The sequence below is a fragment of the Sciurus carolinensis genome, chromosome 10, assembly GCF_902686445.1.
Source record: "Sciurus carolinensis chromosome 10, mSciCar1.2, whole genome shotgun sequence".
NCBI lineage: Eukaryota > Metazoa > Chordata > Mammalia > Rodentia > Sciuridae > Sciurus > Sciurus carolinensis.
In genome coordinates, this window is record NC_062222.1 from 53,628,603 (window position 1) to 53,643,781 (window position 15,179).

General features: G+C 37.8%; 1 protein-coding gene across 5 annotated transcripts in view; it reads right to left on the reverse strand.

Moving 5' to 3' along the window:
* Nfkb1 (nuclear factor kappa B subunit 1) overlaps positions 1-15,179 on the reverse strand; it is a 116,150-nt gene that overhangs the window by 41,127 nt on the left and 59,844 nt on the right. For 4 of the 5 annotated variants that reach the window (XM_047566731.1, XM_047566732.1, XM_047566730.1 and 1 more), the window contains one exon: positions 7,613-7,761. In XM_047566731.1, the coding sequence (XP_047422687.1) occupies positions 7,613-7,761 (149 nt within the window). Of the gene's footprint in view, positions 1-7,612; positions 7,762-11,085; positions 11,110-15,179 lie in introns of those variants that run through there. The other variant, XM_047566734.1, reaches the window with a different exon arrangement.

Sequence of the window (15,179 nt, forward strand, 5' to 3'; positions counted from 1 at the left end):
AATCCCTAGGACAAGGAAATGAATAAAGCTACACTAAAGTCCATCATAATCTAATTGCTTAAAAGTAATGATGAAGAGAAAATCTGAAAAACAGTGGAAGAAAAAAATTACACATTATGTTCACAGGAACAATGATACAAGACTGACACGAGGCTTCTTGTTGGAGACAGGCAAGCCTCAAGACAGAGAAGCAACAATTTTTAACCTCATGAAAAATTAACACTGTCAACCTAGAATTCTCTACTGTTCAAAAATATCTCTGAATAACAAAGATGAAGTAAAGACTTTTCAGATATATGACAAATGCTAGAATTCATCAGCATCAGATGAGTGGTACAAGAAAAATTGAAGGACGAGCTTTAGGCAGAGGAAAATGACACCAGACAGAAAACTTGACTTGCAAAACAAAATGAAGAGCATAGCAAACAGTAAATATGCGTGTAAATACAAAATTTTTTCCCTAATTAAATTTTTTCTTTAAAAGATATTGTCTAAGGCAAAAATAAAAATCATTGTGGGATCTATGGCACATGTATGTAAAATATATGACACAATAGCATAAAATGTGGAGAAGGGAAATGAAAGTACAACTGTTCTAAGGTTCACTATACAGAATAGGAAATAATTTTACTTAAAGGTAGATTTTGATAAGTACAAGATGTATCGTATGAACCCTAAAACAATTGCTAAGAATACGACATATAAACCAAAAAAAAAAAAAATGAAATCATAACAAATAATCAATTAATCCAAAAGAAGGAAAGTAGGAACAATAAACAGATGTGACAGGAGGAAAAAAAAATAGCAAGATAGTGAACTTAAGCACAGCTTTATCAATAATCACATTAACTATAAGTGGCCTAAACAATCCTATTAAAAGTCACTGTCAGATTGAATAAAAAGGCAAGACTCAATTATATGAGTACATATTTATTTTGAGTATAAATATATAAATAAGTTACAACTAAGAGGATGAGAAGAAAATGTCCCATGCTAACATTAACAAAAGAAAGCTGAAGTACTTATCTTAGTATCAGTTGAGGTTGATTTTTAAGCAAAGAACTTTATCAAGGATAAAAGAGGATCACCTCATAATGACAAAGGGATCAATCATCAAGAGGACATAAGAATCCTAAATATTTATGTTCCTAATAGAAGAGCTTCACATTACCAGAAGCAAAATTTTATAGAACTGAAAGGAAAAATAGACATATCCATAAGTATAGTCAGAGATCTCAACATCTCTTTCTCAATAATTGATAGAACCAGTAGACAGAAAACCCATAACAACATGAAAGACTTGAACAACACTATCAACTTGACCTAATTGACATTTATAGAATATCTACTCAGCAAGACAAGGGTAAACTTTCTTTTAAAGTACACATGGAAAATTACTAAGATAGATCATATTCTGAGCCATAAAATAAGTCTTTTTAAATTTATAAGGATACAAATCATACCAACTATTTTTTTAAACCATAATGGAATTAAATCAAATATCAGTTGCCAAAAGATATCCAGGTGGGAGTATATTTCAATCAAGGCTAACCATGTAATACTGCGTGATGCTAAGTGAAAGGAGCCAGACTTAAAAAAAGCCACTAATCATGGTTCCATTAATATGTCATTCTGGAAATGGCAAAACTATAGGGCTAGAAAACATACCAGCAGTTGTCAGGATGAGTTGGGAAAAAGAATTGAATAAAAGAGAGTATACAGGAACTCGGGGGGTTAAGGAACTATTGTGTTTTTTGATTGTGGTGGTTATACGAATATCTGTCAAAATTCACAGAAATGAGCATTTTAAAGGGAGAGTACTATAAAATTTCGATTCTGCTTCAATATACTTGACAAAGTTTTTAAAGAAAGGTTATCACTGCTAATAATGAGACTGGGACTACAGCCCTATTTCTTACTCAAAATCACATATTTTTGGCATGAATGGTTTTCAACATGTAGTCTCCAGACCAGTCTCCAGATAAGGCATCAGCATTATCTTAGAACTTACTAAGATACAAATTTTAGGCCCTACCCCAAACCAACAGAATCAGAAGTTTTGGGGGTGAGTTTTATCAACTAGTGTTTTAACAAGCCCTCCAGTTGCTTCAGATGTACCCTGAGGTGTGAGAGCCTGACTCTACCCTACTCTATCCAACGAGATCAGGGTCTTTGGGAAGGGGCCCAGCATCAGAGTGACCCAGGGTGTCTTTAATTAGTGGCCAAGTTCAAACCTGCTACAGTCTGCCACATGTTTCCATCATGTAATCATCCTACTGTTGCTGCCCTCTGGCTATATTTGAATTCCCGTCATTGGGCTGGGATTCGAAAGGGGCCCCTTTCTGTGTCCTTCCTTTCTCGCAGGACTCTGCCACTGACTTCATAGAATTTAAAAGCAGCCTTTGATTCACAATACATACTCTAATTTGGAAGTTTGATACTTCCACCCTTGGTCCATACTTAGTCAATTTCCTTCAGTCAGCTCCTTTTATGAATATTAAGGTCCAACCCAAAGAAATTACCAATAATTAATTGGTTTTGGATCTATAAAATAGCAATTTAACATCTGCACTAGCTCAGTAGGCAGGCCTAATGTTTCTCCTTTGCATTTTTATATTTATATATCTACTTCTAGGGTTTGCCAGCTGCTATATGCTGTACATGTTAATTATAAAAGAACAAAGATATTCCATATCTCTCTAAACCCAGACTACCAGAAATCAAACAGTGTGTGGTGATTATTGGTGGGCAAAGACACCTCAACAAAGATAAGTAATTATAGATATTTTCCACTGAATGAAAATTTCAAGGAATTTAAATGTTGTTGAAGAAATTGTTGATATTCAATAAATGGAACTGTTTAAAAAACTAAAAAGCTTCTTCACATCCAAGGAAACAAGAGTGTGAAGAGAGAACCTACAGAATAGGAGAAAATCTTTGCCACTTGCACCTCAGATAGAGAATTAATCTCCAGGATACATTAAGAATTCAAAAAACTTAACACCAAAACAAACAAACAAAAACCCCCAAAACTATCAATAAGTGGGCAAAGGAACTGAATAGGCACTTCACAGAAGAAGAAATATGAATGGTCGACAATTTATGTGGAACCTATGTTCACCATGTGAAAGAATGTTTACAACAGCATTATGTGCAAGCTGGAAAAATTCAAATATGTATCAATAATTAGAGAATAAATAAAAAGTGTCTATTATTTAAAAAATAAAACTATGATTAATTATGAGATATTTGTCTTTATAGTGACAAAATATTTGAATGGAAAATATAGTCAAAAAATTGTGGACTCTACTTTAAGTAGAGTGCCAAGAATAAAAATATTTCACCATTTCCAAATATCAGTTTGGTATATTTTCTTTAGATGATTGATATTCTTGAAAGTGTTAATTATGCATAAAACTTCTTGCAGTAATGGACTTTCTTCTACTGAAATATCTTGTATTAGTTTGATCCTGCTTTATGAAATTTACAGTCTGTTGAATAAGAATAGAATAAGACCATTTGTTTTTAATAAACTTTGAAAAGTAAAAAAACCAAATATATGAAAAAATTTTCAACATCTCTAATTAGAGAAATGCAAATTAAAACTACACTGAGATTTCATCTCATTCCAATCAGAATGGCAATTATCAAGAATAGAAGTAACAATAAATGTTGGCAAGGATGTGGGGGAAAAGGTCCACTCATACATTGCTGGTGGGACTGCAAATTGGTGCAACTACTCTGGAAAGCAGTATGGAGATTACGCAGAAAACTTGGAATGGAACCATTTGACCCAGTTATTCCACTCCTCAGCGTATACCCAAAGGACTTAAAATCAGCACACTACAATAACACAGCCACATCAATGTTTACTGCAGCTCACACAATAGCCAAGCTATGAACCAACCTAGGTGACCTTCAACAAATGAATGGATAAAGAAAATGTGGTATATACACACAATGGAATATTATTCAGCCATTAAAAGAAGGACTTTATGACTGTTGCTGGTAAATGGATGGATCTATTATGCTAAGTGAAATAAGCCAATCCTGGGTTGGGGTTGTGGCTCAGTGATAGAGCGCTCACCTAGCATATGTGAGGCAATGGGTTCGATCCTCAGTATTCCATAAAAATAAATACATAAAATAAAGGTATTGTGTCCATCTACAACTAAAAAAAAAAAAAAAAAAAAAAAAAAAAAAATTAAAAAAAAAGAAATAAGCTAATCCCCCGAAAACCCAAAGTTTGAATCTTCTCTTTGATATATGGATGCCAACACACAACAAGGCGGGGGTGGGGAGGGGAAGAAGAGAAATTTGTTGGATTAGACAAAGGGGAATGAAGGGAAGGGAGGGGGGATAGGAATAGGAAAGAAGAATGAATCTGACATAACTTTCCTGTGTTCATATATGAATACACTGCCAGTGAAACTCCATATCATGTAACGACCACGAAAAAGGGATCCTAATTTAGAATAAGTTATACTCCATGTATGTATAATATGTCAAAATACACTCCACTTCCATGTATAGTGAAAAAGAACAAATTTTAAAAATGGAAGAAAATTGTTGCTACTTCAGGTCAAAATAAAAAACCAAACTAAGAGTATCTTTTCAAGAAAGATAATAAAAGCTAACTAATAAATGAACAAGAAAAAAAAAAAGGAAAACTCACTAAAACAAAGAAATTGAAAACCAAAAAGACAAATATCTCAGAGTAAAGCAATAAAACCTGTAATTAAGACTTAGGTTAAAGTGCTGCGGAGTAATATTAGCCAAATTAGATCATTACATTTTGTATTATGTGCATGTACAAATATGTAACAATATATCAATATATCCCATCAGTATGTACAACTAAAATGCACCAGTAAGAAGTGTGGGAAAAAACAAGGAACATTTTGAAAAGAAAAAAACCAGACAAGTTATTTAAAACATGAATATTTTAATAAGGATAAAATAGTTTTGAAAACTACAAAAACTAAGATTATTGAAAATTTATGCTGAGAGAAAGGTGAAGAGAAGCCAAAGAAAGGTAATTCTTTTGATTTTGAGAATTTAAAGGCCTTTTTTTTTTTTTTTTTTTGGCAGTGCTGGGGATTTGAACCCAGGGCCTTTTGCTTGTGAGGCAAGCACTCTACCAACTGAGGTATATCCCCAGCCCCTTAAAGGCTTTTATATGTCAGTTTTTATGTGCCTTTTTATCTGTCATTTTTTAATGTCTTTTTTTGATGTGTTGGAACAGTGTTCTGCTTGTGAATCCATATTCTTAGACTAATCTGTACTATTGAAAACAGATTATCTTGGTTCTATTTCTAGTATTGACAAGTCTAAGGATTAACTTTGGCTATCTTCCTGATTTTTCCATTTGATATTCTGGTCTGCAAGTCAGAACATAATAATAATAATCGACGTCATGCCACAGAAACATATGTGGGCAAGTTTGCTCAGGTTATTTCCTAATATAAGCTAGTGTTAGCTCAGTTTAGAATTTTGGAGATATAAAGAGCCTGAAGATAGATTCTGTAATACAAACTCATTTTGTAAGGGAAGGGATTAAGGTCTCCAAAAACGTCACACAACTTGCCCCTCGTCTTACCCGTTTAGAGTGACAGAAGTGAAAATAGAATTCTGGTTTGCAGAATGTTTGTATGGTGTGCTTTCTACAAAAGAGCAATCAGTTCTGATATTGAAAACTTAAAAAGAGAGACAGTGACAGAGAGAAAGACAAATGAATTATAAAGGAAATAGTGTACTTTGGCAAATATCTCTACGCTCACAAATGGGAAAGGAGGTACCGATCTCCTACAGACCACTGAACAAGAAAGGCTACTGAGTCTCTGTAGCTCACAGGGGCCTTTCCTTGATTACATTCCTCAAAGAAATTGTCTAGGGTTAGAAAATCTCACAGAGCCAATATCAGGGGGATCAAACTCAGGAGTTTAGATGTTCAAAATGTTTGATGAATGAATAAATGAGTCAATGAATGACGAGTACTTCCAACTTCAAAGTCCTATATCCCCTGCCCCTGCACTATGAAAGTGTAAAAGAACTTAATCTTCATCTTGCATGTAGACAGGTGATTTGCTTGTACTATTCTATGCCCCAAATCCATTAGTTCCTTCTAAAATCATCAAAGATTGCTAAACACCAGACTACATACTGGAAGTTTACATTAATAGATACTATTAGTAGGGAGCTTTAACTATAATTTTCTCCAAGACAAAGATTAGCACACATATTAAACAAGACCAAAGGGAATCAACACTGCAAACTAACAGGAACCTATTGGAGTAAATCTGCAGACACACTAAGTGATGAATGAGACTAAAGTGATAACAATTACACCCTCCATTTCAAAGCTCTCATAGGTCAGTGAAGCTGGAAGGGTATTCCAGAACAGACCTCCAACCAACCGTGACATACAGTAGGAAACAAGCCAGTCTTTCAAGAGGATGTTGAAACAAGTTCATATCAAACACACTTGAATTTTTCAAATAAATTTTGGCTTCTTTCTTCAATCTAGAGTCTTTTTTCCCCTAACATCAAAAGAGTCAGATTTTAGCAACTTAAAAGAAAGCTCTCTCTCTAGGTTTTTCACACTTGAATATTTTCACAGTCAAACAAAGAAATACCTAGGAACATAACAACTCAACCTCCTTGGTTACAACCAACCTGAAACTTGACCAGAATTTAAAACCTGAAATGCTATCATCAGCTTTCTTTTGAGTGAACAGCCCACATTAACTAGAATTTTAGCATAAACTGTTTAAACCAGGATTAAAAAATGGTGAAAGATATTTAAAAAATTAAATAAGATTAATTAAACATTTCTTATCTCTTTGGTTTTTGAGAGGTCCAAAGGTAGGACTTAAAATAACCATTTCTTGGATTATTGACTGTATATATCACGTGCTAAATTACTATGTCATATGCTATTTTAGGAAAATGAGAAATAAAATCTATTCTTTAGCATAATAAATATGTTTTATTAAAAAATATCTTAATACTTTTGGATTTAAATTCTATAAAACTTCATTCATTAAAAATTATTTACTTGACCAATCCTTAAATGAACATGTCACTTCCTATTTATGTTTCAACTCTATGAATGACCAAATGAATTTCCATTCCTTGGCTTCTCATCTGTGCACACTTTCTAAGCAGCACAAAGTTGGAACCATATTTATCTACTTCATGCCCCAAATAAATTCATTGAAGGAATCATCAAGAAGGTAAAAACTATCTCTAAAGTGTTGCTTTCTGATAGTCAGGTTTCTTCAAATTTGTCCTTATCTTTTTCCAGACAGACAATATTGTTGAAAGTGGCATAAATGCCTCCTAGTCAAGTGACCATGTAATTTATCGTCCATACTGGGCCACCTTTGAGAGTAGGAAAGGGTACTACAAATGATTAGTCTAGGCCACAGACACAAGGGTTGTTGCCTTCCTCCTTGGAGTCCAACTAAGAGCAACTGTTGCCCTCGCCCCTTTCAAGGTCTGCTGGGAGTCTTAGAAGGGTCCCTAGTGAGACAGGTTTGCGAATTCCGCATCCCTGCACCTCACATTCTATCCGTTCCCACCTTCCACAGCCTCCTGTGCACTCACTTACCCGACCACCATGTCCTTGGGTCCAGCATTCACAGTGCAGATTCCATCCTCACAGTGTTTTCCCACCAGGCTGTGAGCGTGCAGGTGGATATTTTTTCCGTTTGTGACCAACTGAACAATAACCTTTGCAGGTCCCACATAGTTGCATATCTATATAAGAAACACATTTAATGAGTTAGCATAGCTGACTCTAAGGCCACATGAAAAAAATCTATGATCAACTGGTAAGTATAAGAAGTAAAATACAAAATTATGTGTATCCATACATATATGCCCACAGATCTATTTTTAAATGTGATGACTAGATGAATGGATGGAAATAAACTGAAATGTTCATAGAGGTTGTGTTATGTGGTGAGAAGATACACTCCAGGAAGCAGGCCATTTAGAAGGCAGTATGCACTGGGAAAGCTGGAATAGCATATCCTGGAGGATTCCTTGTTGTCATGAGGCAGCCCTTTACCACTATCTAAGAATGTGCTTTTTCACTGAACCCTCATCACATTTTCTGGTTTCAAAATGTGGGTAAATGATCAATGAGAAAGGAACTAGTGACCGATGGAAATCAAGGGAATGAACACAGTAAAAACAGTGCATCCTAAGCCTCTGTGGTGTGATTAGGCAGGAGTCTTGTCCTAGGACCTGACTCTGAAGGTTGACTTTGAACACTCAAGCCCGCAGAACTGGATGACGATCATCTTTTGGGATTCCTGAGCATTCAGAAGTTCTTTCTGCCATGAGCCTTGATAATGAATTAACATTCACAATCGCATATGCTCAGGTCACTGTTAGGTTTCTTCAATTAAAAAAGAGTGCACTCCTTAACTGCAAATCCTTAGATTTCACATGTGTTTAGTTGTTCAGTTCTTATTTTATAAAACTAAATATTTTCATTTAGGTCATTTATCTTTTTTATTTGTGTATCCTTAAAATGAGGACAACAAAAAGGAAATAGCAAAAGAGCTTGGACACTCTTTCTCCTGTAGTTGTTTATCCAGTAGACCACAAACTCCTTCCTGGAGAAAGTCCCAGCACTGAAATCATACCAACAGAAAAGACCCATGGCCTTATTTTTACTCTCCTGAATCCTGTTAAGTTAGAACTCAATCATAAATTCAGGCAAATTCTTAGAAACGCACTGTACCTCTGGAAGCCCTTCTGATATAAACTCGAGGTAGAACCTACACTTGCCAATGAAACATCCTGGAAGAATCCTTTTTAACCAACCTGCTTCTACTATAAACACCATCAACTGGATTCATATTCTGCTGAGGCAGGATTGTTGTAGGATCTTCCCAGTATGAACTTTTTTCTAGACCAATCTCTGATTGCAAGAGTTGAGAATATGATCATTGCTGGGATTAGTCCTCTGATGGCTGGGGAGAGATACTGTCCACCTGAGCAAAGGATAGATGCCCCTTCAATAACTGTGTGGCTTTGCTAGACACTTTGGGCCTCTCTGCCCAAGCCCTGGTTCTGAGCTGTGGCAGAGGTTAGTTCTGAATCCTCTTAATATCTACCAATGGTTTGGATGCCTCCACCCATGTAGAAATTTAACTCCCATTGTTAGTACTAAGAAGGTAGAAATTCAATCCAACTATGGTATTGGAGGTGGAACCTTTGGGAGACAAATAAAGTCAAATAAGCCATAGGGTTACAGCCTTAATCCAATGGGGCTGTCACTTTCTAAGAAGAGGAGGAGATGCTTAAGCCAAGACATTCTGTCTTACCGTATGATGCCCTGTGTTACCTTGGGAATTTGCAAACAGTCCCCACCAGAAGGATGTAGCTACCCAGTCTTGAACTTCCCACCTTTAGAACTGTGAGTCAGATGAACAACCTTTATTTTGTATGAATTACCTAGTCTGTAATATTTAGCTATAGCAACAGAAAATGAACTAAGACATCCCTTCTCTCAAGGACCAAGGCCACCTGCTGGAGAGTGGCTTCTAGTCCTTGTAGAGCAAACTAATTACAAAGGGGGTGTCAGATTAAATTTGATTTTGACCACCTCAAAGCACAAATCAATTTCTTAGGCATAGCATTTAAAAGCCCTTCTGGGCATAAAGCTAATTATGAAATGAGCATGTTTCCCTGTTATGTAGTAGGCAGGAAGCCTTTGCCCTTGAGTGCAGGATGGGAAATGAAGAGCGCTGGATTTGCTCCAGGCTGACTGTACTCCCTGGATTACTGATGCCAGTTCTGGGCCTCGCAATGACATCTGAAATCAGTCCTCATTAATGAAAAGTAAGAGCACTAAGTAAACCAAGTAACTTCACTTCTAAGGTGACAACAGTGGGCACAAGAGCAACACTGGGAGGTTTCACTTGGGTGAAACCAGGCAGGCCATCCACCTGAGCGCACACCAGGATTCAGCGATTAACCAGATCGCCCTGGACATTTGGACCCTTGTATGTTACCATTATGAGGGAGTTACTCACTAGCACTGATGGAAAGAGGTGGGAGGTGTGGTCACCAAGCACTCACATGTTTTTCTTAATGATTACTTCATGCCAGAAGGGTGGCAAGAATGAGGAACTGGGTAGTCTCTGAGGTAAAGGACCTGAAAGATTTGCCAGTGACTAATGTGTTGTTTGATCCATTTGAAAGAGTCCAACTCAGCATAGCAACGTTTGGTTTTTACACAGACCACAGGGCAACAACAGGGAGGCCCCTGGGCTTTGTGGACTTTCCAAAGTATCAACTGAAAGAAGAAAGCTGAAGTGTGGGGAGAGACAAAAATGATACTATTTGCAAATTATATGGTACATGGAGACCTTGGCAAACTAACTCCAGGGAGACTATCCTTCATAAAATGCCATGACTAAGAGGTATTTGCAATTGATTCAGAAATTAATTTGTTCTATGGAAAATTTGTTTTCATTCTGCCTCCCTTTCACTTCTTAGAACATGGACTCCTTTGAAAATTAAGTTTACAGAGAGCAACTGTATCTGTTAGGAAGGGTTTTCTGAAAGAGTCTGTACATGACAGACTCTTGAACAGTACTGGCTTAAACATAAATTAAGTTTTCCAATACAGTCAAGGAGACAAAGGTGAAATTACTGAGTAGTCAGCTATGCAGGGACACTGTAAGGGCATGGACATGAGAGGCAGGCAAGCCACGTGACCTTGCTAAGTTTCCTCATCTGTAAAATGCGATCATGGTACCTTAAAGGGTTGTGGTGAGAACTGCCCATGTTAATCACTCAAAGCTTTTAGAATAATGTGCAGCAAATAATAGCTGTATACAAGTGTTAGCTGGTAGTTTATTTATTGCTGTCATGTGCTCTTCTACCTTCAGATCTTTTGATAACACAAATGCCCTGATGAGTTTTTAAAACATCCTGTTTAAAAGCAGATAGTGGGAATGAACGACCAATTCACACCCCCACTTTTATTCCTAGGGTAAGTCTTTTATGCTGAGTTAACAGGCTTTGTTAATTTTCTAGTAATAACAATGTTTTTATACTAACAGCTGTCATTGTTGAGGGTTCTCAGACTTTCTTGGCTTCCTTGATGAAATTTAAGACTTTCTTCCAGAAGCTTTGGGACTCACAGATTACATCTGCTTTTCAAATAAGAAGAAGAAACCAGCAACTCAGGAGGCTAAGGTGGGAGGATATAGTTCAAGGTCAGTCTGGGCAATTCAGTGAGACCCTGTCTCAAAATAAAATATGAAATTAAAAAAAGGGGCTGGGGACGTGGTTCAGGGGTAGAGTACCCCTGGATTCAATCCCATTACTCCGCAAAAAAAAAAAAAAAAAGAACTAGAAACCAAGGGTCTTGATAATATTGATCTTAGTCAAATCACCTTTCATTTAACATAATTCTGTCACACTGTGGAGAAGCACTTGCTCGTTGGTTCTTCAAAGCTGATTAAATGAAGTAGTCTAGAATTTTCTAGAAATCAGAATTTGAAATGTCCAGTTTTCTCTCTGGGTAAATTTGGTCAGATCACATTGGCAGAAAGTAGAGGCAGCACAAACGTAGATTTTCCTGGGAAGTGGTAATGATGATGATGACAATGAAGAAGAGGAGGAAGGAAAAGTCCACACTTGTCACCGAACTTTGTACCTGACTTTGTTCTCTGCCACACAGTTGCAGAACAATGGGGTGAAGTCTAACTGCTCTTGAAGCCAGGCTGCTGGGCTCAGATCCCCTGCTGTCACTAACGAGCTGTGTCGACAAGTAAAGTTGGCTAACATCTCTGGGTTTCAGTTTCTCCATCTTTAAAAGCACCAATATGTTTGCTATTTTAGGGTTGTTAATAAAGTGCTTGGCACCTCCAGGGATTAGCAATCCCAAATATAGATCCTCTCTCCAAAGGAGGCTATAACTTCACTGATAACCAAAACTCATCAATTCACCCAGTGAGCAAATATGAAGCCCCTTTTAAATGTTCCACAAACTGTAGTGCATCGGGGAGAGAAGGGACGAGGCGTGAGTGCAGACCAGGTCTGATCCCTATTCTAACGGGAAGTAGAGGGTGGGAGTGATACCAATCAAATAATCTCACAAACAAATGTAAAGGCATAAATGTGAAGAGCTTATCAAAGAAGATCTCTAACAGAGTTTTGACCTGGTCAGGAAGTTCAAAGCTTTCTGAGACAGTAAATAAGGGCTGAGATCTGAAAGAAGAGAAGGAGTCTAACAATAAAAGGGGTGGGTAGGGCCAAGGGGGTTGAGAGAGTATTCCTGGCACAGAGAAGACTGTGTGCAAGGGCCAGAGGAGAGTCCCCCTCTGACTCCTCAGACTTTCTTACTGCCATGGTACAGGTGTTCATTCATTCTACCACCCATGTACTTTCCTTCTGGCCAAAATCCAGCCACTCTTCCAAGGGAAGACCTAGATCTGAATCTTTCATGACACCCTCCTCACCACTTTAGCCCACTAAGGCCCTGATACTGTCCCTGTTTGGGGAATGTGATTGGAGGGAAAAGGGCAGTAAAATCATATGCAATCAGCAACTAAAGGGTTGTTGTCTTATTTGTTAATTCTCAGGCCATCTACTTCTGTACTAGCTAACTTGCTGTGTTTCTGGAAGGGGAAGGAACATGCCAACTCAGTCAATCCCCACAATAGCCCAGGGATGGGGTGGGGTCAGTAGGGGTACCCCATTCCACAACTGAAGGAAAGGAGACTCAGTAAGATGAAGTAAATTGGTTCCTAAATGTGTATCAATGGGGCAGTTCCTTGAGCTTGGGTCTGGCCACCTCCAAGTCCATTTGCATTTTCCATTACACTGTTCTACCACTTGGCTCGATCACTTTTGTATATGTCCAAACTCTTCAGTGTTTCATAGCTCTACTTTGCCTACCACAGTGCTGGTACATGACAGTTATTCCTGAAAAACCTGTTTGTTTGGTATTGTTGGTGTGTGCTGTGAGAAAGGAGGTCTCAGAGACAGTTGTGAGTGGTGGGAAAAGTTCTCTTGTTCCCTTGCAAGTCTCTTTCATTTAAAAAATCATGCTATGGACATGAAACCACACGTTCACTCTTTTCTGTTAGGCTGTGAGTCAGATTATAAGGGGAAAAAAAGAGGAAGAAGAAAAAGGAGAAAGAAATAAAGAATATTATTTTGCTTCTTCTCTCAAGGATGAAAAATAGCCAGTTCTTATTGTTCTTTGTTATTTATTATTTGAACAACCAGAAAGTATAGACTAACTTCACTAAACGACAGAGTACAAAGTGGTATCTAACATAGTTACTGGATAGGAAGATGCTCAGTAAAGTTAGTCTCTTCCTTCTCTCTAATGCAGAACATTTGAAGTTATGAGATCAATTGCTAGCTTTCCCCCTCCCAGCTCTGTGGTCCTACGCAAGTTAGATAACTTCCATGACCTTCACACTCCATGTCTACAAAATGGGTCAATAATGTGACATCAGAGAGCCACTGTGAGAACTACACAGTGCCTGGCAGGTGGTAGGTGCCATGGAAATATAGTTATTTTCCCCTTCTCTTGTTTCCAAAGGCCCCCTAAGCCGCCTGACAACATTGTGAGGTAGGCAGGGTTGGCACTATTGCCCCCATTTTGCAGATAAGAAAACAAGTTCAGACAGATAGAGTAACAAGTGACATAACCTTAAGTCAGACAGTCAAGACACTGAGGACCCTGGAATTCCTCTGAAAGTCTTGTGAATATCAGTGTGGTGTTCTCAGTAAGGTATGGGATGACACGAAAACATCCTCTCTGATCCACTTACTCTTTTCCAGTGGTGCTCATGGATTTGCATGAATTTACTGATGTTCTTTTACCTTGTTTCCTGCCCTACTTGACTGACCGACAGCACAAATGGCTCAAGATGTTAGGCTGGGCGGAGAATGGCCAACCACCATATCTCAACACCACAGGCTGAGAGGGACTCATCCGCGACTCAGAGAAGATGAATAAAATCTCTACCTACATATAACTGCTCTGAAAATTTAATTTTTTGTGTGCGTCACACGCTGACCTAGGATTTCCTTTTCTAGGTTTCATTTTAATTTTCAGTTTTATGACTTCAGATATACTTGTTTCTAAATCATGCTTCTTTCAGAAAATCAAGTACAAGAAATATACTATTGCTAACTACCAGAACTGTCGGGGGTCTTGCACCTCAATAAGTATCAATATCACATTAACAAATTCTAAATAAATTCTCACCTTTGTCCAGTCAATTATCCATGATTGCAAAAGGATATGGGAGAAGTATAGTTGCCAATTTTTGGATGAATTGTGTTACAAATGTTCATATGGAAGCCAACTTTTGCAGTTAGGTACATTCTTAAGCAGATAATAAAGTTTAACATAGTGGAATTCTGGTACCTTTTCTTTTTTATATTTCTTACTCTCCTTACATGGATTCTCAAATGGTTTTTAGAACCAGGTATTAAATATATATAATATCAAGTCAGGTCCTCAAAAGATATCCCAATTCTGACCACTTCCCACATAACCACTGCCACTTAGTTTAAAGCCAGCATCCTCTGCCTCCTATGTTTTTGCTCTTAACTAGGTTTCCTGGACCTGTTCTGTCTCCCCACAATCGTTCTGCCTGAGCAATCTGGTCCAAGGCAGGTCATGCCAAGGCTTGTCATTCCTCTGCTCAAAACTCTCCAAAAGTGAAAGTTGTTGAAGCTAGTGATTGGAACCAGGGAGCTCATTATACTCTTCTGTGTATATATGATTTAAAAATCTCCATGTAAAAAACAAAACAAAACAAAATGAAACAAACCCTCCAATGCCTCTCCTTTCTAAAAGCCAAAGTCTTTATAACAGCCAGTGAGGCCTGAGACCTTCTGACCTGCACACTCCCCACCCACAACCCACCGTTTCCTCCCTGACCTGATTTCTCACACACTTCCATGCAGTCACATCAGCCTCATGGTGTTCTTGAACTTGCAGGTGAGCTCCCACCTGAGAGCTGCTGCACATCCTCTGCCCAGAACACTCTATCCCAGGACATCTACATATCCCTTCTCGACCTTCAGGCAATTCTCAGAGGGGCTTTCATGTCTGTCCTACCCCTACCTACGCTCACCACTCCCATCCCCCACATTCCTTGCTCCTCTCCCTATTTTTCTCT